We start from the raw sequence: 26,554 nt of genomic DNA, 5'->3' as shown, positions 1-26,554 counted from the left end.
CTGAAATAAAAGCGCCCTGTATTTTATTGCAGACACAGAGACGCTCTCGCGCATCTTCCCCAGGGCCTGGACTGCACAGAGGTACACGCTCAGTCCCACAGTCCCGTGTGACTTTTCCCAGGCAGTCACCGCCTTGAATTTCGACTTTAGGACGAGTGAGCCCTGTTACTATTGGCTCCCTCGCACATCGTTCTTTTCCTCCGCCAATAGGGCTCCGGGGGACAATCCTTTCGTCCTGACCAATCAATCTACTTTGTCATTTTAAATTCCGGACGCGTCGAGTCTGCCGGCGATCTTGATTGGCTTTCGTGAGCTCGCCCCCGCTGTGATTGGCTGCACCTCAGGGAGGGCGCACTGATGGCGGAAGTCGCCGAGCTACGGGGGCTGATTGACTCGTGGTAGAGTTAGAGGACGGGGCTTCGGGGGGGAAAAGGAAAGTAGAAGTCATTCGGCTGTACTTATGGAGCCGGTTCTGTGTCCCGATCACGGTGAGGTGGTCGGAGCGAGGGTTCGGGTGGGTGTGTGCCTGGAGGGAGGAGAGGAGGTACAGGAGACGGAGTTTCTTCTGCTTCCACGGGTCGATGTCGAGTGTCCTCAGTGTCGCCTTCTCTCCTCAGGGACCCTTTGCTTTCTGAAAACCGGAGTCCGCGAGGGCCCCAGTAAAGGCAAGAGCTTCTTCGTGTGCCGGGGAGAGTCGTGTGGCTTCGTGCGGCCAGTCGAGTAGGTCCTGGGTGTGGGGGGCTGTCGGAGCCCGCCTGTGCTTGTCTCCCCAAGTCAGGCTAAGGAAGGCTTGGGTTCAGGGCCCTCCTCAGGCACCCGACTGTGTGACCCCGGGCAAGTCGCTTCACCAGCCCTCATAAGACTATAAGTTGCAGACCTGCATTGATGAAGGGAGTTTCGCTCACCTGGAAGTTCCCTATGCCGATTAAGTTTCCGAGGCCATCTCCTTTCCCTGTCCATGTGCAGAGGCCTGGGTTAGGGTTAGAGTCAGAAATCGAAATGGAAGCAGAATTTGCCTTAGACATTAGGTGCTGAGAGTAATTAAACTTTAGCCAAGGCAAGGTTCCTGCCCTCGAAGAGCTTACAGTCTAGTAATGATGTCTATAAGGACTGAGAGCAGGGGTTCTTAACCTTTTTTTGTGTGCCATGAGTAGTCTGGTGAAGCCAGTGGACTCATTTCGGGGGTGAGCTAGTGGGGGAAGTGCATGAATGACACACCTTTGAGTTTAACCTATTTTGTTAACATTTTCTTGTATCACTTTTCATTCTAAGCAACCAACAAAACAGTAAGTCAAGCTCTGATTTGTAGTTTGCCAATTTCTAAGTGTAAATGCTCATACTAAAAATTTTCACACTTGGCTTCAGTTTGAGCTGGTACACCTTTGATCACACACTATTCTATTTTCTTCACTCTTGGCTTCAGCCAAGCAGGCCTGCTTGTTGGGGAGCAACAGAGTAGCTCTTTTCATCCCCTACCTTCCTGCTTTTGCATAGATTGTCCTCCATACCTGTAACCACTGACCCCCTTTAAGGACAAACTGAGATGCCTCCTACTTCAACAGCGCTTCCCTGATTGGACTAGTAGTTTTTCTTTTAGCCCTTGCCCCTGTCACTTTGTATCTATTTCATATATCTCCTTTGTTCACTTATCTGTAAACACATTTCCCCAATAGAATGTAAATTCCTTCGGCAAAGAATCTGTACCACATTTATATTCATATTTTCATTGCCTGGCACATAGTTGATAAAAAAATAATAACTAGCATTTACATGTCATTTTAAATGTATAAAATACATAGGGTTACAAATGAAAGCAACTATATTGAAATAGTTATCAAAATATTAAAAAAAAACGTAGGTTCACAGACTACACTTAAGAACTCTTGGGTTAGCTAGACATCAACAAAGTGGAACAGATGGTTAGTTATAACTCATATCTTTATGTAGCTTCAAGTTTGCTTTCTTCACCCAAACCCTGTAAGATAGGTAGCCAACCACAATTATCCCAGTTTTACAGATGAGGAAACAGGCTCAGAGAGCTAATATGCCTTGTGGGATTTGAGTCCAGGGCCCCTGATTCCAAGTCCACTGTTCTTTCTAAGTCTCATTGCCTCCTAACTGATTGGGGATGGGAGTGGGAGGAGGAAATCCAGAATGGCCTAAAGGAAAGCAATGTGGTAAAGTAGAAAGTATTGGACTTAGGAGTCAGGGTGTTGTCCTCGATCTGCCTCCAGCTAGCTGTGGAGACCTTTCCTGGAGTAAAATTCTGTGATTCTATTATCTTCCTTTAGCAATGGTTACTTGTTTATCCCACATTTCAATTAAAGAAACCTAATTAAAACATTAAAAGTCTACTCTGTGCTAGATGCAATTCTAGGAACTAGGGACATAAAAACCAAAATAGAATAATTCTTCCTCTTCCCTTTTGCTAAAATGATAGGTAGCATTGTCTACTATGTGCCAGGCACTATACTAAGTGCTTTACAGTTATTCTGTCATTTTATCTTCACAACAACCCTTACAGGTAGGTGCTAGTATTATCCCCATTTTGCACATGGGAAAATTGAGGTTGATAGGTTAAATGACTTACTGAGGAAGAATTTCAATAACTTTCCCAGGATCATATAACTATTAAGTAAGTGTCTGAGGGAGGATCTCAACTTAGGCCTTCCTGACTCTTAAATCCAACACTAAATTGGCGATGGCTTGTCATTCCCATCTTAGAATCAATCCCCCTGTGAACATTTTCACATGTATGAAATTTATAAGTAGGGAAAGGAAGGTACAGTTGTGAAGTAATTTGCTTGTGGCCTTGCAGTGAATATGAAGCTGGTTTTCTAACTTACAGACCCAATTCAGCTGAGTCCCCCTGCCTCCTAAGAAAACTTCCAGCTTCATACCTCACTTGATAATAAAAGGAAGAAATTATTGGAATACTACCCAAGACAGAATATTCTCCTGGCAGTTGGAATAGTTTTGCAGCTTAACAGATATAACAGATTACATGTAGAATAAGAAAAAAAGTTTCTATCTTCTCATTTCAGTCTTTGTTTACTATTTATTGATTTTTAACTAAGCTTGGTTTAAAAAAAAGTTTCAATACTCATGCAGATAGTGTGAGGTATGGGGCTTATTTTCAGGAAAGAAAGTTTGTCCTCTCAATACATGCATTTACCTTGGTTTTGTATTTTTTAACTAATGAATCTGAGTTACCTGAAAAAACTAAACAATACTTTCTTTTTACCTGTACCTTCAAAAAATGATGTTTGGGGGTAAATATTGTCTTAGACCTGTAATAAGTTGATAGGAGAAGAGAAATTACTGGATAGAAGACTAGTTGCAGTGTTTTTTTTACAACTTAATAGATACAATAACGGACTGCATGTAGAATAAGTTTCTTATTTGTTTTTATTTTGGTGAGGCAATTGGGATTAAGTGAGTTGCCCAGAGTCACACGGCTAGTAAGTGTCAAGTGTCTGAGATCAGATTTGAACTCAGGTCCTCCTGAATCCAGGGCCAGTGCTCTATCCACTGCACCACCTCGCTGCCCCCTGTTTCTTGTGACTTTTAACACATTTTACTTGTTGTAGTTAATTTGTGCATTTGTTTTATTTTCCATCTCTTATTTAAACACATGGCACCCCACCCCTAATTTAGGACTTTGTACCTGGGAGGGACTCATTTTTTTTTTTATGTTGAATTAGTGGAATTTTATGCTTCCCAGGAAGCCTATCTTCAATTAGGTAGATGCTGTTGCAGAATGTGAGAGAAAAGTGCTATGTGAAAGTCTTTTCCAGAATCTGACTCTTCATTGGAAGACGAATACTGAAGCTGAAGCTTAAATAGTTTGTCCATATAATGAGAAGATAGGACTCATTGGAAAAGACGCTGATAGTGGAAAAGAGTGAAGGCAAAAGGAGACGGGGATGGCGGAAGATGAGATGGATAGATAGTGTCATGGAAGCAATGAATATAAGCTTGGATAGACTTTGGGAAGCAGTAGAACATAGAAGGGTCTGGCATGCTGTGGTCCATAGGGTCACAACACAACTGAACCACAACAGTCCCTAGTATCGAGCAGTGTTTTGTACGTAGTGTTTAATAAATGTTTGTTGAATGCTGAAACTTACTTGTTAGTTTCCCCCAATTATAGCAAAGTAGAAGTAGCAAGATAAAAGTGAAAGATACTGGTAAAAGGAGTGGCGATAAGAAGTTAGAGTGGACAGCTTTTTTTATAGAAAAACTAAAGCAAACACAATAAGCCTAACATTTGATGGTGGCTTAATATAAGGGTATACAACTCTACATGCCTCAGTGGTCCTACTATATTATAAAACAGTGCCATAATTGATATTCATAACAACCCAAAGTTATGAAAAACTTTTAAATTATATTTACTATTTAAGGAGGTGGTGATGTATTATGTGTTTTTAAAAGATTCTATCAAAAACATCTAAAGGGAGCTTTGCTGCTTAGAAAAGTAAATTTCAGTTATCTGGCAAAGGCTTATGTAAAATTCCTCAATAGCAGGATGTATCATATTGATATACAGAACAGCAGTGCTTTTAGAGGCCTGGCCTCATAAATGAGTTTTTGTGTTTCTCTTATGTTTAAGAAAAGCTGTGTTTAGGATTCGATCTTAGGATATTGAGTGCTTGATTTCTTGTCTCCTGAAATGAAAAAAAAAATCTGATATTCTTTTTCTATGTTCAGTGTTCCTGTTTCTCATTGTTTATTACATGAAGATTATGTGGTAGAGCTCCAGGGTTTGCTTCAGCCGCAAGACATGAAAGAATATAGGTATGTTCAAAGGATGTTTGTGCATATGTGTGCATGTTTAATATGTGTGTTTGTTTTATGTGTGTGTGTGTATGCATACACACACACACACACAGGTAAATGTTTGCTCTGCTCCGTCTTCTCAACACTTTTGTACTCTTTGAATAATTACTCTTTGTTAATTGTTGCATATCTTTTTCTCCTGGACAGGTGATGATTACTGACTGGTTAATCTCAAATATTGATATGGGTAATCATAGGGCTAGCAGATACCCCACTCCCATCCTTGTTGGTGATCATAAGATTTGTGGAAAATGAAAGATATATCATCAGGAAAAATTTGGGAGGCTTTAGTAGTGTTAATAGTTGATACCATGCTTCCTTCTCTACTGAGAATAACTGTGGGGGAAAGGTGATGTGTGTCCCCTCAGAATTCTTATCTGTAAAATAAAAGAGTTGAACTAGATAGTTTCAGAGGTCCTTCTAATATTTTTCCAAGAACTAGTCAGGTTTCACATTCAGCCTGGACTTAAGAGGACCCCTGCTTTAGGATGCCACTTTAAAAAATAGGTTACGTTGTATCTTGACCTTGTGTTTTGAAATTGCTTAAGGAAATTCAGGGAGCCATACATCATAAAAAATATAGTAATTGCTGTTCTCTCCTTAAAGATAGTTGCCTCTGTTTCCCTTTAAGATCTCTCTTAAAGGTTTGGCAGTCTAGTACTGTATTCATAGGAAAGCACACATTCTATACATGGAAATTCAGCAAGTGAATGGTAGCAGTGATTGTGAAAAAAAAGGTATTCAATGTGTGGTTACAGTTAATTCTTGATTCCCTGGACGTGCATTAGATATATTGTGAATTATTTGATTGGGACTGCAGTTGTCCCTGATTGTCCATGTAAGTTATGGGATTGCTGCCAAAGTAATTTACTGGTAGATTTCCCTTGGTTTTGACTGTTTCTGATAATGTCTTTTTTAAATTCAATTAAAAAAATGTGTTTCTTAAAAGCGTGCCACATATAGAGCACTGTTGGGCACGTGTAGTAGAAAGAACCCTAGATCTGAAATTAGAAGACCTGGTTTTGAATCTACTACTGCGCTTGACTGCCTGTGTGACCTTGGGCAAGTCACTAATGTCTCTGAGCCTGTTTGTGAATACATACAGTGCCCACATCACACAAAGATGTAGTGTACATAAAGGGCTTGGAAATTTAAGCTATTCTTAATTAAATCAATAATAATAGTAATTGTTATTATTATGGTAGGACACAGTCCCTCATCTTGAGAGGCGTTGGCTTCGATGCTAAGATGTGGAGAGGTGACTGCAGAATTAGTTGTGGTGTAAGGCAGAATATGAGGAAGTGGGGACAGTGCAGTATTGTGGGAAGGGCTCTGGATTTTGAGGCTGGCAATTGGATCTGGATCCTAACTGCTGTTTACAACCTGACTTTGGACAAGTCTGTTCCCCTCTCTGGGCCTCAGTTTCCTCATCTGTAAAATAAGAAGTTTGTACCAAATGGCCTCCAGTGTATAAATCTTCCATTTCTAAGTCCATACTCTTTTCTAGTAAGTGTCACGAGAGAGAGACAGAGTTCAGTAAGGGCTTCCTAAGGAAGCCGGCCTTGAAGCGTAGGTGGGATCTCAGTAGTAAGAGATGCAAAAGAGAGGCATTCCACAAAGAGGAAATCACGTAAGCAGAAGTGGGTTGTGTTCTGGGAATAGTGATTAGCTCAGTTTGGCTGCAGTATTTCAAGGCATAATGCTAAAATGACTGGAAGTATAGGCTGGAGAATGTTATAGAATATATGCTGGCAGCTCGGTGGGGCAGCGGATAGAGTGTCGGGCCTGGAGTCAGGAAGACCTGCAGTCAAATCCAGCCTCAGACACTTCCTAGCTGTGTGACCCTGGGCAAGTCACTTCACCCTGTTTGCCTCAGCTTCCTCATCAGTAAAATGACCTGAAGAAGGAAACGGCAAACCACTCCTGTATCTTTGCCAAGAAAACCCCAAATAGGGTCACAGAGTGTTGGATACATCTGAAACGACTGAACAACAACAATACATCGTAGAAGACCTGAATGCCATGCCAGCAATCCTGGATTTGGTTCTGTCGGCACGAGGGAGGCATTGAGACTTTCCAAGCGGGGGAATAACCAGAATGTCCTCGTGCTTAGGTAGATTTAACGTAGCAGCAATGTAAAGGATGGATTGGGCTCGGGTGACGCTGGGGACAGAGAGACTGGTTAGGTGGCTGTTGTGGTAGTTCATGTGAGAGAGAATAAAGTGGTGACTGGGGAATAGAAAGAAGTGGACAGATGGAAGGGACGCTGTGGTGGTAGAATTCATTGCACTTGGCAGTTGATTGGATGTCGGTTATGTGGGAGAGGGAAAAATTCAACAAACATTTTTTAAAGTTCGTTAATTACTTACAAGGCACTGTGCTAGGCACCAGAGTTACGTAGATAAAAAATTTTTCAGTCCTAACTCTCAAAGGGCTTATATTCTTCTTATAGGAAGGATACAGCATGAACACAGTCGAATGTAATGCAAGGTAGGCAAAGGAGAGAGCCAGATAAAATGCTCTAGGGAAATTTGAGGAGGGTGATAATGCTGGGACTATCAGAAAATGCTTCAAAGAGAGGATGGCATTTGAGGTCAGCCTTTTAGGGAGATAAGGATTCTTAGAGAGGAGGGAGTGCTTTTCAGGTACTTTTTTGGTGAGCTTATGAAGGCAATAAATGATGTCCTCAAATGGGGAAATAGCTAGTTCTTTAACTGGAACGTTCACGAAGGGAAGTAATGCAAAATGAACCTAGAGAGGCAGGTTGTTGAATTGAATGCTGGGTTAAAGTGCTTGGACTTTGATTTTGTAGGTAATAGTAAGTAGCTGTTAAAGATTTCTTAGCCAGGCCAGTGATGTGATAAAGATGAAATTTGGAGAATATTAACTAAACAGCATTATACAGGACGGATTGATTTCAGGAGAGAGACTGGAAGCAAGGAGGCCAATTAGAAGGCCGTTGCAATAATGTAGGTATGTGGTGATAAGGGTCTACATTAGCCTGGAGGCAGTGGGGGTGGAGAGAAAGTAATAACTGCTCCTGATGTTGCAGAGGAAGATTTGATGAAATGGTTCTTTGTAAGAGACTCTGAATTTATTCTGGGCCACGAGGTCAGCAAGTCACTGAACTGCTGGTGACTGAATATAACCAAGTACTGTACTGCATTGTGTTTGATGTGTGTTTGAATTTTGTTGAGTGTTCCAGTGTTTTAAAATGACAGGAACTTCAGAAAACAAAGACTCGTTTTATTCTTTCCAGAAGTGTTATGCCCTGGTTTTCCTCCAAAGAGCATAAAAAATTTTATATTCTTTAGTCAGTGCCATCATATTAATCCTACAAAGTGTTCATGGTTGCAAAAGACAGTTATTCTCAAGAATATTGCTACAAAATAGTTTTAGTTTGCTTTTAGGTGTATTTCTTGAATTTTAGCACTAGGTGGTACTGCTGGCTAGCATCTGATGAGTCCCTGAATAGACCAGTCATTTCCCAGGTGTAGCTTTGGAGTTCTTGCACTAAGTAAGCCATCAGAACGCCCAAGAGAACGGAAATTAGATATTTGCTTTGAGTTTATTAGTTGGTGCTAAAGTTCAAAACAATTAATATCTTTTGTTTTTATATCGTATTCATTGCTGAATGTTTCCCTCTCGGCCTCCCCTACTGAGTGAGCCATCTTTTGTAACAAAGAAGAAGAAAACCAAACCAGGTCACTAGAACCAACCAGCACTGCAGCTGGGTTTCATTGCAGATGCACTATTCTGTGTGCATGGTTTCTCTCTTCCCTTCCTTCTCCTGAATTTCCCCTACCCAAACAGTTCGCTTTTATTGTTGTTCACTTATTCCAGTTGTGTCTGATTCTTCATGACCCCGTTTGGTTTTTCTTGGCAAAGATAGTGGAGTGGTTTGCTATTTCCTTCTCCAGCTCATTTTACAGATGAGGAAACTGAGGTAAACAGGATGAAGTGACTTGCCCAGGGTCACACAGCTTGTAAGCAACTGAGGCTGGATTTGAACTGAGGTCTTCCTGACTCTAGTTCTGGTGCTCTATCCACAAAAAGTGGGCTACTCCCACATTTCTTAAAGTAAAACATTCTTTCTCCTAAAGTGAAGGGTAGAAGGACAAAGGAAAACTGAACTTTGTCATTACTTTGACTGACCTGGGTAAAAGCAGGAGGTTGGTTTTTTTTTTTTTGATGAGGCAGTCAGGGTTAAGTGACTTGCCCAGGGTCACATAGCTAGTAAGTGTCAAGTGTCTGAGGCCGAATTTGCACTCATGTCCTCCTGACTCCAAGGCTGGAGCTCTATCCACTGGGCCACTTAGCTGCCCCAAGATTATTTTTTTAGACCACTTATTACTGGGAGTGAGATTTTTTTCTTCTCTTTTTAAAAATAAATAAATAAAATTAAATGATATTTTTCCCCAATTACATGTTAAAACTCTTTTTTTTTTAATTTTTGAGTTCCAAATTCTGTCCCTTCCTCCTCTCCCCCTCCCTGAGAAGATAAGGATTTGATATGAGTTATACATGTGCAAAGATGTAAAACATTTCCATTAGTCATTTTGTGGAAGAAAACTTGAACAAAAAAAAGTGAAAAATGATATGTTTCTGTCTGTATTCAGACATAAATCAATAGCATTTTTAGCTGACAGCCATAGAAGCCAGTAGATTCAAAATAGCACTTTTCATCATGAGTCCTTTAGGATTGTCCTAGATCATTATATTGCTGAGAATAGCTAAGTCATTCACAGTTCTTCATTATGACAATATGACTTCTTACTGTGTACAGTGTTCTTCTGTTTCTGCTCATCTGACTCTGTATCAGTTCATGTAAGTCTTTCCAGGTTTTTCTGAAATCATCCTACTTGTCGTTTCTTATAGCACAGTAGTATTCCATCACAGTCATATACCTTGTTCAGCCATTCCCCAATTGATGGGCATCCTCTCAATTTCCAATTCTTAGCTACCACAAAAAAGAGCTCCTATAAATATTTTTGTACAAATCGGTTCTTTTTTTAAAAATTTCTTTGGGATATAGGCCTAGTAGTGGTATTGCTGGATCAAAGGATATGTAGTTGTATAGCCCTTTGGGCATAATTCCAAATTGCCCTCCATAATGGTTGCATCAGTTGACAACTTCACCAACAGTGTATTAGTGTTCCAGTTTTCCCATATCCCCTCCAACATTTATCATTTTCCTTTTCTGTCATATTAACCAATCTGATAGGTGTGAGGTGGTACCTCAAAGTTGTTTTAATTTGCATTTCTCTAATCAATGGTGATTTAGAGCATTTTTTCATATAACTATAGATAGCTTTGACTTCTTTGCCTGAAAACTGTCTGTTCATATCCTTTGAACATTTATCAGTTGGGAATGACTTGTTTTCTTATAAATTTGACTCAGTTCTTTATATATTTGAGAAATGAGGCCTTTATCAGAGGGACTTGCTGAAATTTTTTTCTCTAGTTTTCTGCTTTCCTTCTAATTTTAGTTACATTGGTTTTGTTCAGGCAAAACCTTTTTAATTTTATGTAGTCAAAATTACCCATTTCACATTTCATACAGGAGTGAGATATTTTAAATATTATTTAAAATAATGTAATTTCACAACATTAGGAGGCAACCATTCACATTAGTGCAGAGATGCTACACTAAATAATTTAGATATTTTCAAGAAAACCATTGAAGGGTTTTGAGAAGAGTGTTATTGCTTTCTTTGACTTTTTACTGTTGCCCTAGACTTTTAGGTACTCTCGCTTTGCTTGATTCTTGTGACTCTTCTGTCTTCTTAGCACAGTGCCTAGCACATAGTAGGCATTCATAAGTGCTTGTTGACTGACTGGTTCTATCTGTCTGGCTGCTCTTGCTCAGTCTCCTTTGAGAGATCGTAAGTCATGTCCCACTTTGGTGTCTCCCCAAGGCTTCTCTCTCTCTACATTCTCTCTTGGAGATCTTACTGGCTTCCATGGCTTCAGTTATCACTTCTATCCAGATGATTCTAGCTATATAGTTAAGCCTCATTTCTCTCCTGAAGTCTAGTAGTACCACCTCATCACCTCTCTGCTGGGCATTTCTACCTGGATATCCTACAGGTATCTCAAACTCAATGAGTGCAAAATGGAACTTATTAGGGGCAGAGCCAAGATGGTGGAGTAAAAGCAGTGACTTGCTTGAGCTGTCCCCCAAACCTCTCCAAATATCTGTAAAAAACAACTCTAAACAAATTCTAAAGTGACAGAACCCACACAAGGACAGAGTGAAACAAATTTCCAGCCCAAGGCAACCTGGATGGTTGATCCTAGGAATGTTGTAGCCAAATTCCAGAGTTCCCAGGTCAAGAAGAAAATATTGCAAGCAGCCAGAAAGAAACAATTCAAGTATCGTGGAAACACAATCAAGATAACACAAGATTTAGCAGCTTCTACATTGAAGGACCAGAGGGCTTGGAATATAATATTCTGGAGGGCAAAGGAGATAGGATTACAACCAAGAATCACCTACCCAGCAAAACTGAGTATAATCCTTCAGGGGAAAAAATGGTCATTCGGTGAAAGAGAGGACTTTGAAGCATTCTTGATGAAAAGACCAGAGCTGAATAGAAAATTTGACTTTCAAATACAAGACTCAAGAGAAGCACAAAGAGGTAAACAGGAAAGAGAAATCACAAGGGACTTATTAAGGTTGAGCTGTTTAGATTCCTGCATGGAAAGATGATATCTGTAACTCATGAGACCTTTGTCAGTATTAGGGTAGTGGGAGGGAAAAAATTATATGTGTGTATAGCTAGCTAGCTAGCTAGATAGGTGGCACAGGGTGAGTTGAAAGTGAAAGGGTGATATCTGGAGAATAAAATTAAGGGGTGAGAGAGGATTATACTGGGAGAAGGAGAAAGGAGGAGGTAGAATGGGGTAAATTATCTCACATAAAACACAAGAAAAGGCTTTTACAGTGGAGGGGAAATGGGGGAAGGTGAGAAGGAATGAGTGAATCTTATTCTCATAGGATTTGGCTTAAGGAGGGAATAACATACACACTCAGTTGGGTATGGAAATCTGTCTTACCCTACAGGAAAATAGCGGGGGAAGGGGACAAGAGAGCAGGGGGATGATAGAGGGGAGGACAGATTAGGGGAGGGGGTACTCAGAAGCAAACACTTCTAAGGAAGAACAGGGTCAAAAGAGAGAATAAAATAAATGGGGGCGGGATAGGAAAAAAAATTTTTTTTAAATGTAACTTATTATCTTTCCTTTTAAATCTGTACCTTCTCCAAACTTTCCTGTTTCTCATTTGAGAGCATTGCCACCCCTCCAGTCATTCAGGTTGGCAATCTTCGAATAATGTTTGACTGTTCACTCTCCTTTACCCCCATGCCCAATAAGTTGCCAATTCTTATTGGATCTGCCTCTATAATATCTCTCACATCCACCCATTTCTCTGTTTTCACATGACCTCTACCCTAGTTCAGGTGATCATCACTGCTCCCCTGGACTATTACAGTGACTTCCTAATTGGTATCCGCACCTCTAGTCTCTTCATTCTTCTTTCCATCCTCCATATAACCGTCAAAATAATCTCCCTGGGGTACAGGTTTGACCCTGTCACTTCCCTTCTCAAGATTTCAGTGCCTCCCTATACCATTGAAGATAAAAGAAAAACTCCTTAGTTTGACTTAAAAAACCTTTCATGGTCTGGCACCTGTCTTTGCAGAAAGACATCATTCCATCTGTGTTCCAGCCAAATTGAACCCAGCATTTCTTTTCTCCTTCTTGTCTGCTCTTTCTGTGATGTTCCTCCTCTTTCTCTTCGCCCTCTTACAACATTTATCTTCCTTCAAGGATCAACTAAAGTATCCGTTCTAAAAGGTGTGTGATAGTGGGAGAAGTACTTAACTTGGAATCAAATACCCACTGTGCCGTTTACCAGCAATATGACCTAACGCAACTAACCAAATCTTTCTGGGTCCCAATTTCCTCATCTAGAAAATGAGTGGGTTGCCCTGTGACCCCTAGGTAACCTCTTGGCTCTAAAACTGTGATTGGGGGGAAACTACTACTACTACTAGCTAATATTTATATGGCCCTTACTATGTGCCGAACTCTGTGCTAAGAGCTTTACGATTGTTATCTCCTTTTTTCCTCACAACAACCCTGGGAGGTAGATGCTATTATTATCCACATTTTACAGATGAGGAAACTGAGTCAAACAGAGGTTAAATGATTTGCCCAGGGTCACACAGCTAGTAAGTGACTGGTGGTCACATACTAAGTGGTCACATTTGAACTCAGATCTTCTTGACTCTAGACCTGGTGCTGTATCCCCTGAGCCATCTAGTTGCCTTTTTGTGGTCCCCTCCTAGTTGTTAGTGCTGTCTCCTTTACCTGTGTTTACATTTTGATTCCCATGATGAATAATGAAATGGCTAATGAGATGGTAAGTGAGCACTAGCTGCTCTTGACGAAGTCAAGTCACCTGGTTCAGATGAACTATGTCCTCACGTACTAAAAAGAATGAGTGAGTGTGATCTCTGAGCCACTGTCAGTGACATTGAGAAGACTGTAGAAAACAGGAGAGATACTACAGCGCTGAAAGAGGGGTAGATATTGACCTGATTTTCAAAAAAGGGGAGAAAAAACAGTGTAAACTGTAGGCGGTGAACTTGACTTCAATTCTTGGAAAAATTCTAGGAAGATCATTAAAGAGATGACTAGAGAACGTCAGTGTAGATTATGCTAGGCTGGCCTCTTTTGCTGTTTTTGTGGAAAATATGGAGAAGTGTGTGCTGGGTAAAATACAGTTAGATGGATTCAGAATTGGTTGAATCACTAGACTCACAGAATAATCTTTGACAGTTTTAATGTCATCTTGGAAGGAAGGAGGTCTCCAGTAGAGTGCCTTAAGGGTTGTATTTCACCTTCTGCTGCTTTTAAATTTTTATCAATATCTTAGATAATGACTTTGATGGCATCCTTATCAGGTATGATGTTAAGACACAACTGGGAGAGATATCTAATACAGTAATTGACAGTCAGGATACAAACAGATCTTTAAAAGCTAGAATATTGTGCTGAATCTAATATGATGAAATAGGGATAATTATAAAGTCTACACTTGGGTTCAAGAAATCGACTTCACAAATACAAAATGGGGGAAGAATGATTAGATAGGAATTTGTGTGAAAAAATATCTGGGAGTCTTAGTGGATTTTCAAGCTCAGCATATATCAGTCAATACAGTCCTTTCGCTTATAGTATATGCTTAATAAGTGCTTTTTCATTCAGTCATTAAATAATGTGATCCTGAATACAGGAAAGCTGTTGGGATATTGGGTATCATTAAAAGAGGCATTACTGGGGGGCAGCTAGGTGGTGCAGTGGATAGAGCACCATCCCTGAAGTCAGGAGGACCTGAGTTCAAATCTGGCCTCAGACCAAACACTTGACATGTACTAGCTGTGTGACCCTGGGCAAGTCACTTAACCTCAATTGCCTTAAAAAAAGAAGAAGAAAAAGAAGAGGCATTACTTCCAGGAATAAAAAGCCAATAGCCTAGCCGTGCTCTGTCCTTGTCAGATCACATCTAGAGTATTGTATATATACCATTTGGGGCACCGCAGGTTAGGAAGGACATTGATAAGCTATAGACCAGAGGTGTCAGACTTGAGGCTGCTGCAGGAGCCAGACTAAAATGTAATTGAGAAATGCTTAACAGAATGAATAAAAATACAATACAACATAGATAATGTTAATTTGGTTTTCTAAGACTCTGATTCTATTTCAGTTTGACACCACTGCTGTATAGCATCAAGAAGACGGTGCCTTGAAAGGTCATGAGCCTTGAAGGAGCCCTGGGTGGTTTAGCCCAGGAGAAAAGAAGATTTGGGAAATGTGATAGCTGGCTCAAAGTATTTGGAGGCTGTCCTATGAGAAAGGGATCCTCCTTGTCCTAGGCCGCTGAGAGCAGAACTAGTGTTAGGAATAACTTTTGTTAGGAAAAACAAAGATTCTCGAGATAGATGAGGCGAGCTCATTTATTATATGTTCTTGCAAGAAGCAAGTGTATTAGGGGCAGCTAGGTGGCGCAGTGGATAGAGCACTGGCCCTGCAGCCAGGAGGACCTGAGTTCAAATGCACCCTCAGACACATGATACTCACTAGCTGTGTGACCCTGAGCAAGTCACTTAACCCCAATTGCCTCACTTAAAAAAAAAAAAAGAAGCGGATGTGCTGCTACAGGCAGATACACTCTACAGAAGCAAAAGCAAGCAGTTATATTCCTGTCCTGAAATGTAAGGTCCCTCCCTTGTTTGTCCATTGGCTGGATACTTCAAGGCGTACAACTTCCAGGAATGCCTACTTCGTATTATTCCTTAATGTTTTTCCCTCCCTCTACATACAACATTGTGCCTAAAATTGTGTTAATCTTCCCCTTGGGGAGGAGAAGATAATATTCATAGGCTCATTAAGCACTAGCAGTTTGAGCAATTTGTAACCTTTGTCCTACTTTCAGCGCTTTTAACCACACAACTAGTTTTGAAAAACAATTCTAAGTAAAACCACTCCTTTCACACCAATATTTGACTTTAAGACCATTTCCTCTGTGTCTGTGGAAACATAATTTCCTATACCTTATGCTAGGAACAATGAACAGAAGTTGTAAGGAGGCAAATTTAGGTGTCATTTTAGGAAAAACCTCCCAATAGACCTGTCCACAAATAGAAGGAGATACCTTAAGAGACAGTGGACTCCCCCTCATTAGAGTTCTTTTAGCAAAAGTTGATGCTGCCTATGTGGTAGAGGATTCTTTTTTGAGTTTGGCTTGGACTTATTGACCACTGAGGCCCTTTCCAGTTCTCAAGCTGTGATCCTCTAATTCCTTGAAAGATGTAACAGAGATAACTTGATCCAGCCATCTGATTATTCGTATCAAATGAGGCATAAAACAGGGTTCTGTATGCTCACTAAAGACATTTTTATGATCATGGAGGACATCCACCACAGAATCTAAGTGGAAAATTTCCTTTAAATGGTGGTCTTCCAGATGACTCTATTTTGGAATAGCATTGTTCCGATTGCATCAAAGCCCCAGATGTTGCAGAATCTCTTCAATTGGATCCAAACTCGGTCAAAGAAGTATTTAGTGCAATTATGTACTTAGCAAAAACCAAATAGATGAATTATGCTGAGTGGCCAGACTGTGATATTCAAGTACATGGGATAGCTGACAGAGCTGATCCTTCAGTAAGTGTATACATGATATGTGTGTGTGTATATATGTGTGTGCCTTGAACAGGTTGTGGGTGAAGAATGAATTGGCATCAGAATTAAATAAAAAGGTTTGCATTTGGAACATTGCACAGTTCTTTTAATGACCTGAAGCTTTTCCTTGAAACAAAGGCTTACCTTTTCAATACTAACAATCCAGTGTTAGGGTATAGCTATAAATCGTGGAAACCACAGTCTCTGAAGAATCAAAATTGTAACTCATCCAGAGGGAAATAAAGTAATGGTGGACATAAATAATACAGCAGCAAATTCCCAGTGAGGTTGGCTACTAGAAGTGGTGTCAAAGGTATGACCAGAAAAGGAGGTGGGCAGTTTGCATTACTGCCCAGCTAGCTGTGTAATGTCAAGAGACAAGACAGTGACTCGAAATGCACAGGATGAGAAGGCGTTAGAATCTCTACCATTGAAGGGACCACTCCCCCTAGTTGAGATAAATCAGTCTATCAACAAGCATTTAATAAGTGCCTTCTATGTGATAGGGTTTATGCTAGGCACTAGGGTTACAAAGACAAAAATGAAATAGTTCCTTCCCTCAAGAAACTTATATTCTGTTACAAGAAACCTCATGCACACAAATAAGTGTATACATGAGATATACAAAATAAATAAAGTGGTATGGGTGGGTGGGTGTAAAGAACGTGCAGGAAAGGCTTTATGTGATGGTAGTACTGGAATCTCAAGGGATCATAGGAATTCTAGGAGGCATAGGCGAGCAGGGAGTACTTGGCAGGCATGGGGGACAATGAATATAAAGGCATGGACATAGAATACAGAGTATTATTTGTGAGGAACTGCAAGTAAGCTAGTCTGGCTGCACCATTGAGTGCAGGAAGATTAGTAATATGTAATAACCCTGGAAAGGTAGGTTGGAGCTAGGTTACAAAGGGCTTTAAATGTCAAATATTTTATCCTCGAGACAACATTTAGCAACCAGAGATTAAGCAGAGGAGTGATGTGGTTAGATCTGCATTTTAAGAAAACTACTTTGGTAGCTGTATGAAGAATGAGTTGGGAGGGGTAAAGATTGAGGTAGAGACCAATTAGGCTATTGAAATAATCCAGGAGAGAGCTATGAGAGACAAAATTTGGCACTCAGTGGGGTGAGGAGGAGTGAAAGATCAAGGAAAAAACTAAGGTTTCAAAACTGGGAGACTGGAAGGAATAGTGGTACCTTCTCCAGAAAGAGGGCAATTCATAAGAGAGGCATTAATAATAGAAGATAATGAGTTGTTTTCAGGCACATTGAATTTGAAGTGTGTATGGGATTTATACTTCAAAATATCTAATAGGCAGTTAATATAGTCCTTGAGCTCAGGAGAGATACTAGGGCTGGATATGTAGATCTGGGAGTCTTCTGCACAAAGACAGTAACTAAACATGGAACCTGATGATGCCAGCAAGTGAGAGGGTGTAGAAAAAGAAGAGAAGATGGCCTAGAACTGTCTTGGGATTGCATGCACAGCTAACAGGTGTGGTAAGAAAGATGAGCCAGCAGAAGTGAGAGAAGAAAAGATGGCCTAGACAGGGGTGGGGAACTGGTGGCCTCGAGGCCATATGTGACCTTCTAAGTCCTCGGGTACGGCCTTTTAACTGAGTCCCAAGTTTTACAGAGCAAATCCTTTTGTTCAGGAGATTTGTTCAGTAAAGTTTGGATTCTGTCAGAGGGCCTCACTTGAGGACCTAGAGGGCCACATGTGGCCTTGAGGCCGCAGGTTCCCCTCCCCCGGCCTAGGACAAAACCTTGGGAATTCGTGCACAGCTAACAGGTGTAATAAGAAAGATGAGCCAGAAGAAAAGAGAGAAGCAGATGGGCAGGAGGAGAACCAAGAGAGGCAGTATCACAGAAACCAAGAGAAGAGAAAGCAGCAGCAGAAAGGGTCATCAACACTGCCGTCGCTGCAGAGAGATTGAAAAGCATGCTGACTGAGAAAAGGCCATTAGATTGGCGATTGAGAAGTTGTATATAACTTTAGAGAGAACAGTTTCATTTGAATATTGAGGTCAGACGCCAAACTGCAAAAGATTGAGGAGTGAATGGAAGAAGAGGCAGTAGAGGCATTGTGTCAGTAACTTCCTGGAAGTTTGGCATCGAAAGAGAGGGGAGAGGTAGGATGCTAGCTCAAGAAGATTTAGTGTGCAGTGAAAGCTTTTTAAGGTTAGGGGAGAATGGGGTATGTTTGTAGGCAGCATGGAAGGAGTCTGTAGGTAGGGAGATATTAGCAAGTGGATGCTTTGGGGGCAATATACTGGAGAAAACAGGAGAGGATGGGATCAAGAGTACATTGAGTTGAGTCACCTCTTTATCAGAGTCTGGATTAAAGTAATTGATAGTGGAGGATAACCATCAAACAGTTGTGACAGGCAGAGAAAGGCAAGAGAGGCAGTGCACTGGGAGTAGCTTCTATTTTTTATTTTTTTTAGTAAAGTTTTAAGCTGAAGTCCTTAGCTTAAGGGCAGGGTGGTGTGAGAGAGTTTTTTGGAGGGATAAAAGGATCACCTTGCTTCAGAGAGGGTCCAATAGAGAGTGGTTAAGTTTATAGGGAACCCAGCCAGTACTGCTGTATGGCATCTTCTAGTCCCCTTCGGCTTGTGAAAAAGAGCAACAGAGTTGGTGCGTGATGGGAGTGAGCAATCCAGGGTCAGGGGGTTGGTAGGACCCCTGAGTAGAGGATAGGCATAGATTTGAAATGGTTAAGTCCAAATTGGTACTGGCCTGGGAAAGTACTGGGGGCCCCAGTGAGAATAAAAAATAGACTTAGGGGTGAAATGGAAAGAAAAGAGGTCCAAGAAATCACCTAAAGTCTTTCCACATTGCTAGCAGGAGATGTGACAAGCAGAGCCAGCATGAAACAGCCTCGAGTTCTTCACTATTTCTTGGAATTCTTTATTTCTCTTGCATTTTTTATTCATTGATAATTTTCTATAGCTTTTGATTGACTTATTTTGCATAAAGCAGTTATAATCAAGACTAAAACGATTTAACTCTGGGACACTTTTTCCTGAATGCAAATAATTTGACGCCCTGGGTGTTGAACATATTAAATAAAAACTCTTATTCAGCTGTGATTCAGGTCTTTGTAGCTGCCTATCAAGTAAGACAAAAATGGATGAATTTTGAGGAAAGCTTAAATCAATGCTCAGCTAAGTTTTGAGGGAGCAAAAGAAATGCATACATCCTCAGGTTACAGCAGCAGCAGCAGCATTATTTTTTTTCCTTCATTTTCAAATGCCCTTAGTACTGTACTATCCAACATGTATATACTATACATTATGGAATACAAACAAGACATTTGCCTTAACAAAGCTTTCGGGCTTGGTTATAAAAAATAAACTTAGCACTTCTGATTGGGCTTTCATGGCTCTGCTTTGTGTTTTATGTTCTGTTAGATTGTTCTATCGATGTAGTCGAAGTAAAGCAGAGAAGAAACATTGGTGTGGAAACATTCCCTGGAAGGTAGGAATGGCTCATCTTGATTTAAACCAATAACTCCCTATGTTAAAACCTTTCATCTTTTTTAACCAACAAGGCCCTTACTGCTTGTAACGATTCATTTATCCCTGATTTGACTGGTACAATCCATGATGGCTGTTCTAAACTGTTTTTCTTCTCAAGCTTCTAAGTCTGCCTCCAGTCTCTTTCGCTTTCAGCAGGTGGCCTCAGCTCCTACTTTACTGAGAAAATTGAGGCCAGGCATCTTGAGCTTCCTCAGCTCTCCTATTTTGCATGTCATAGCCTCTCTGAGCTCTCACCCCTTCTCTGCTTTGTTCTAGTCTCAGTAGGTTCAGTGACTTTCCAACCCTTTGACTTGGGCACTTGTTCCTATCCCATCCATCATCTTTTGGAAGTTTCTCCAATGATTATTTATATGTAGGTTTCACTTCCATCGCTTCCCTCCTTCTCTCTCCCCTCCCTCTCCCATCTCTCTTCTCCTTCTCTTTCTTTTTCTTCTTTCTCTCCCCATCTCTATCTCCCTCCTATTTCTTTCTTCCCTTCTTCTCCTATTATTCCTTGTCCCCCTTTATCCCTCTTCTTCACTCTTCCTTTTTCTCCCCTTTTCTCTCCTTTTCTGTCCCCGTCTGTCCTGGTCCCCCCATGCTCCTCTTCTAAGCTTCCCTATTTATGTTTTATTTTTGTTTTTGCTTCTTGGTGAGGCAGTTGGGGTTAAGTGACTTGCCCAGGATCACATAGCTGGGAAGTGTCAAGTGTCTGAGGCCAGATTTGAACTCAGGTCCTCCTGACTTTAAGGCCAGAGCTCTATGTACTGCACCACCAGCTGCCCCAGCTTTCCTATTTATGTTGAGGGTACAGCTGTCTTCCTAATCACTTGGTCTCATAATCTTACAGTCATCCTTGACTTCCTCCTTTCCTGTACTCTCCATAGTCAGTCATTTTGCCAGAGTTAATCAATTCTACTTCCACAATTTCTCTGACATCTCCCTTCTCTTTACTCTCATTGCCACCATCCCAGGTCAGGCCCTCATTCCCTCTTGCTTGGATAATTGGTCTCCCTGTTTTCACTCTCTTCCCTTGTCCAGTCCAACCTTCCTAGAGCTGCTTAAACCTTCCTAACATACTCATTTGATGTGGTTCTGTCCTGTTTTGTTTTGAACAAAAGCAATCAAAAACCTTTAGTGACTTCTCATTTTCTCTAGAAAAAACGAAAAATCCTTAGCCTGATTTAAAAAAATAATAATTTAATAATAATAATAATCATCTGGCTCTGATGTCCCTTTCCAGCCTCTTTACATCTCTCTCCCCATTGAGGGTAGATACTGCTTCCTTTTTGTCTCCGTGGAGTCTGGCATCATGCTTTGCACGTAACCGCTGCTTAATGTTGTACTCAGTTGTTTAAATGATGCAATCTACAGAAATGGGTGAAATTGCAAGAGGCCACATGTAACAATGAGTACTATCCAGAGGTGCAATGACCACTTGTCTGGCATGTGAAGATTTTTGTTCAGGTATTGGTTGGACACAGAGGCTACTCAGGTCTTCCAACTTTGACTTGTGACGTCTTATCCCATTATGAATTACTCTGCTTTGATCAGTAGGTCCCCACTGGCTTATAGAGTGGTCTGTAGACCTCGACAGTTATAATCAAGGTTAGGACTTCTTGTTCTTTTTACCAATTCACTGCAGCTTTTGTGTCCTGAAAATTGTCAGCATTACCTTTATTTGGAGAAAATGTATATTCACTCAAACTAATTGAAAAGTCTTTTTAGAGACTGATTAGGCACCATCGTCATCACATTTGATGTTCATTTACCAATTTAAGTTTTGCGGGGTGCTTTATGCACATCAATTTATTTGAATTTAACAATCCTGTGAGGTAGTTACAATACATATTCACCATTTTACATATGAAGAAACTGAAGCTCAGAGGAGTTAAGTGACTTGCCTAGAGTCACAGAAATACTAAATGGAGATAGGACTAGAATTCAGGTCTTCCTGACACAAATCTTATCTTCTATCTACTATGCCATACTGCAAGGTGAACATAAATGCCTGCTCACAATCCCCATTTGATGACATTATGTAGGTGTGGGAAAATTTTCCATTTCAGAGAGCTTATGCAGAGCTCATTTACTGAAATGAGATTAATGCTAACTCTCATATCTCTAGATGGTCAGAGAGATGTATCTTATACTAGGTATTTTCCCCACAACTTTTTAAGGTAAGAATTTTATCTCATTCTAGACGAGGAAACTGAAACCCCGGAAAAGTTGAATGATTTACCTAAGTAAGCCAAGATTTGAATCCAGGTCTTCTGCTCATAAGTTGAGACTTTTTTCTGCTGTAATATGCTGTCTCCCAGAGTGCATTTGGATCATTATGGCTGCTCACGATATTCTGCCTAACAGAAAGAAAGATAGACACTAGACAACATTATGACGGCAAGACAAAATATTTACTCTTTAGCGTTTTGATGATAGTTTTTTTAGCTTTCGATTCTGCAGAGCATCCTGTAGAGGTTGGTCAATATTTTTCTGAGACTGAGGCCTAACTTAATGTGTTACAAGGGGTCTTGTAGCCGATTGTAAGTGGATCTGTAAACAAGTCTCCTAAATTTTGATTCTTTCTAGGAGGAGGGATGCCTCCTGGAGAGACTGTTTTAAGGAAGTTAAAGAACATAAGTTTATGCTTTCCATTCATTCCATTTCTTCTGAGAGAGACATTTTACATATAGACATCATCATTATAACTGTGTGTTAGAATTTTATTCTTTGATCGCCTCTTTCAGGAACCCAGTGCTAAAGGACAATTAAGCAGTACAGCCCAGGATGCATCTGATTGGCTCCAGCATTCCAGCCATCCAAGAAATCCTTTTAAAGTTTTAGACAGGAACCAAGAACCATCCCTCTGGAAACAACTAAACAGTGGCGAAAATGAAGAAAAGAGAGCTGAAAAGAAACTGAAGGAAAAGAAAGATCAGCTTTTGCCACAAAACAAGGAGCAGAAGTCTACGCCAGAATCCATTGTGCAAGAGAAGCTTCCACTGGATGTGGTAATAAATAAATCACAAGTACCCAAGAAGGAATCAGTGCTTCAGAATAAAGAAAAAGATCACAAAATTTCACATCCAAGAAGCTTTTCTCAGGTTAAACCAGACCTGTCCACTAAGGAAGACCTAAGGAAACAGTCTTTTCCTGTTAAAGAGAAGAAATCAAAAGATGCAAATCCCTTAGTCTCTGGTGAATCAGCACCTCAGGGGGAGAGTGAAACTAAGCAGAAGCCTCCAGGTACTGTCAGTCTGGACACCGTAAAGAAGACCCAGAGAGAGCAGCCTAAGAACTATGAGGCCAGAGAAACAAAGGTCAAGGCTGATCTTGACCCACAGACAAGACCAAAGAGTCAAAGTCTGGTACAGCTAGAGATTCCCAAAGTAGTCCCTCAGAGAGGGGCCAGTGGACCACAAGTATCATCAGGAGCTCCAGGAGAAGGGAAGGGCATCGATGAAAGCAGTAAAGATGATATTGTTTCCTCCAAACAAGAAAACTCCCTACATGTTCAGGTGACTGAAGATTCAACACAGAAGAAGAATCTTAAAGTGCCTGAGACCAGGGAGCCAAGATCAATCCCAGGATTCACCAAGACCTTGAAGAAGGTGGAGCCTTTAGACCCTACGCCCCAACGTTTGCATCTCGCAGCACAACTTAAGCAAAAAAAGGTGACTTTGGGCACTGTGATATTTGTGTGTTTGTGGTGAGAGTAACTTTAGTCTGTAAATGTTTTAATTTAGAGGTAATATTTTCTGGGGAGTGGCTCTTAGAAGTATTTGTGCTTAGCATGTTTTTAGATACTTAGCCTAGATGCCAACTATTGGCCGGTTAGAGAGAATTTTAGAGTGTGAGCACTTCAGACAATACTGTACTGGAAATAAGAACCCAGAACATATTCCCTAGTGGGCATCCAGCAAGAAAAATTAGTGGTTTCACACAGTCAGTGTTTGTTTTGGGCAAACAGAGAGCTCCGGAAGTTTAACACATATAAACTTTAAGCGTACTATGCAAATAAGGAAAAGGAATAGTCAGGGGACTTACCAATTACCCCTGTGTTCCCTTTTTGTCTGTTGCTTTTCTAGAGTAGGGAAAATGTTAGGGGAAAAAAATTACAGACTACCATGCAACAGCAAAGCTTCAAGATGCTCAGTACTTTGCTGTGTTTTTATTTAAAATTCTCCCTCATTGGCATGCTGAGAAGACAAGGCCATCAGTCTAACAGAATCTGCTTTTCAGAGTACACTGGCAACAGTGAACATCCAGGCCCTTCCAGACAAGGGCGAGAGGCTCCTCAAGCAAGTTCAGGATTTGGAGGCTGCACTCAATGCTCTATCCCTAGCCACAGTGACAAGTACAGAACAAGGTAAAATGAGTTAATCCCTGCTTAAACATCTGGTTACAGTTCAGAAAAACCACTTTTGGCAAGCAGCCTGTAAACTGATTTGTCATCCTGTTTCTTTGGTCCTACTTTTACCTCTGAGTGTTCTTCCAAAGCTCGCACTTAGTGGTGGAATGCCCTCCCTGTCCCAAAGGTCAGCTCTCTAATTTTCATCATTTAAGCAATTTTGGGAATCCCACTAACTCTAACAGGAAGCTTTCCCTCTCACTGATTAGGATGGTAGTGATGAATACTCATATCTAGCTCCTGTGACTTTCACATCATTGATTGACCTCTTTATTTTTCTAAACTTTGGATGTTTTTCTACTTTTTGAGCAGGGAGTAATAAGGAAAGAGATGCTCATGACCATCTGCCATGCAATCCCTCCACTAAAACCACTGCAGAAGCCCCTCGAGCGGTGCCACCCAAACTGCTGCAGCTTCAGGGTTCTCCCCCTTTGGGGGGTTCTTTGGGATTGCATGCTCCCAACCAGGCGTCTCTTGGGGGACCCAGCCAACACTCTGGAGGTAAGGTCAGGTTCTGTGGTGAGTTTTTAACCATCATAAATATTGTTATAGGTAATAAGTAGGTGCTAGCTTTTGGATGCCCTTGTTCCCATGTAAAAGCAAAAGCTGTTTTTGAACTCTGTCTCAGATGATGGTACTCTGCAAAGTTTAACTTGTTACTGAGACCTAATCCAGTTCCTTCCTACATTCTTATGAGCTGGATAGGCCAGTTTTTAAACATGGAAGCATTTTGCGTTTGTGGTAGTTTTCTTCTCATTTTTGTGTGTAGGTGGATGAATGCATGCTACATTTTCATGTAGTTAGTGTGCTTAGAGAACTAGGATTGTGGGGCAGCTAGGTGGCACAGTGGATAGAGCACCGGCCCTGAAGTCAGGAGTCCCTGAGTTCAGATCCAGCCTCAGACCAAACACTTGACACTTACTAGCTGTGTGACCCTGGGCAAGTCACTGAACCCCAGTTGCCTAAAAAAAAAAAATGAATGTTTGAGAACTAGGATTGTACTGGAAAAAAAAACTTTGTCATAGGATCATAAATTTCTTTATTTTTAGAGTTGTATTGATGCCTCTTGTTTTCACACAAGTCATTTCCTATTACAGTATTTTCCCTTGACCTTGCTGAACACTATACCTAGTAACAAAGGAAAACTAATCAACAAAAGGCTCATGTCTGCCGGTGTATGCAATGTTCTATACCCTTGTTGTTCAGTCATTTGCAGTGCTGTCTGACTCTCCGTGACCCCATTTGGGGTGTTCTAGGCAGAGATACTGGAGTAGTTTGCCATTTTCTTCTCCAGCTCATTTTTCAGATGAGGAAACTGAGGCAAACAAGGTCAAGTGACTTGCTCATGGTCACACAGCTAGGAAGTGTCTGAGGCCAGGTTTGAATTTAGGAAGATGAGTCTTCCTGACTCCAGGCCAATGTTGTATGCACTGTGGCACCACCTAGCTGCCCTCCACAACTATAGTCTCCCATCTTTCTAGGATTTGAGTGCAGGTCCTCTGGTTCCAAAGCTAACACGTTTCACTGCACTGCCTCTCCCATGTTTCAGCCATTGTGGCATTGTAACAGGAAGGAATTAATAGCCTCTGTCCAGCCAGATTATGTAAAACTAGATTTATAACACTTTTCCTAGACAAAGTCCACTTGTATGGGGGCCGGATGACCCATGATCGCCTTCAGGCTGTGTGGAAAGTTACAAGTGATGCCATCGATCAGCTCCACAAGTCTCTTGAATCATGTCCTGGCAAGGAGACAGTGGAAGAAGATCCTGATGGATTGAAGGTAAACTGAATTAGAAAAGAATTTTTAAAAAGCAGCTCAGCCAGACTAACCAATACGTCAAAAAAGTCTCACATTATTTGCATTGTTCTACAGCCATAGGCCCCCATCACTGCAGAGAAGGGAGTGGAGAGGTTTCTTGTCATTATAAGTCCAGTTTCATTTATTTTGGTGTTTTCATTTACGTTATTATTGTGTATATTGTTTCCTGGTTCTGCTTACTTTATTTTGATTGGTTTATGTGTCTTCTGATGCTTCTCCGATCATCATATTATTTATTCCTTTCTATTCATGTACTACAGCTTGTTTAGCCATTCCCCAGTTGATGGCTATCTACTTTATTTCCAGATCTTTACTACTACAAAAAGCACTGCTATGAATATTGAGGTGTATGTGGGGCTTTTTTTTTTTTAACTGTTGACCTGTCTAGGACATACGGGGTCAAATGATAGACATTTTAGTTACTTTCTTGGCATAATTCCAAGTTCCATTCCATAATGGTCAGACCAGTTCACAGTTCTACCTAATGGTAATTAGTGTGCCTGTCTTTTTACAACCCCTCTAACATTCAATGAATCAATCAATAAACATTTATTAAGTGCCTACTATGTGCCAGTCACTTTGCTAAATGCAAGGGATACAAAAAGATGCAAAAGACAATCCCTGCCCTCCAGGAGTTTACAATCTAATCTGTTCCCATCTTCTATCATCTTTGCCAATCTGTTGGGCATTGAATGAAACCTCAAA

At 40.8% G+C, this 26,554-nt stretch overlaps 1 protein-coding gene across 2 annotated transcripts in view; it reads left to right on the top strand.

Moving 5' to 3' along the window:
* The first annotated feature begins 367 nt into the window (after window positions 1-367).
* The window catches only part of TTF2 (transcription termination factor 2), a 61,396-nt gene continuing 35,209 nt past the window's right edge, over window positions 368-26,554 (top strand). For both annotated transcript variants that reach the window (XR_013486868.1, XM_021002759.2), the window contains exons 1-8: window positions 368-488; window positions 618-720; window positions 4,714-4,800; window positions 19,510-19,576; window positions 22,365-23,291; window positions 23,860-23,986; window positions 24,341-24,529; window positions 25,662-25,810. Coding sequence is in view for 1 of the 2 variants with exons in the window: in XM_021002759.2 (XP_020858418.1) it covers window positions 461-488; window positions 618-720; window positions 4,714-4,800; window positions 19,510-19,576; window positions 22,365-23,291; window positions 23,860-23,986; window positions 24,341-24,529; window positions 25,662-25,810 (1,677 nt within the window). In the remaining variant the exon portion in view is untranslated. The remainder of the gene's footprint in view (window positions 489-617; window positions 721-4,713; window positions 4,801-19,509; window positions 19,577-22,364; window positions 23,292-23,859; window positions 23,987-24,340; window positions 24,530-25,661; window positions 25,811-26,554) is intronic.

Source organism: Phascolarctos cinereus, unplaced genomic scaffold (assembly GCF_003287225.1).
Source record: "Phascolarctos cinereus isolate Bilbo 61053 unplaced genomic scaffold, phaCin_HiC Scaffold_5;HRSCAF=322, whole genome shotgun sequence".
Classification (NCBI taxonomy): Eukaryota; Metazoa; Chordata; class Mammalia; order Diprotodontia; family Phascolarctidae; genus Phascolarctos; species Phascolarctos cinereus.
This window is presented reverse-complemented; position numbering and strand designations above follow the sequence as displayed.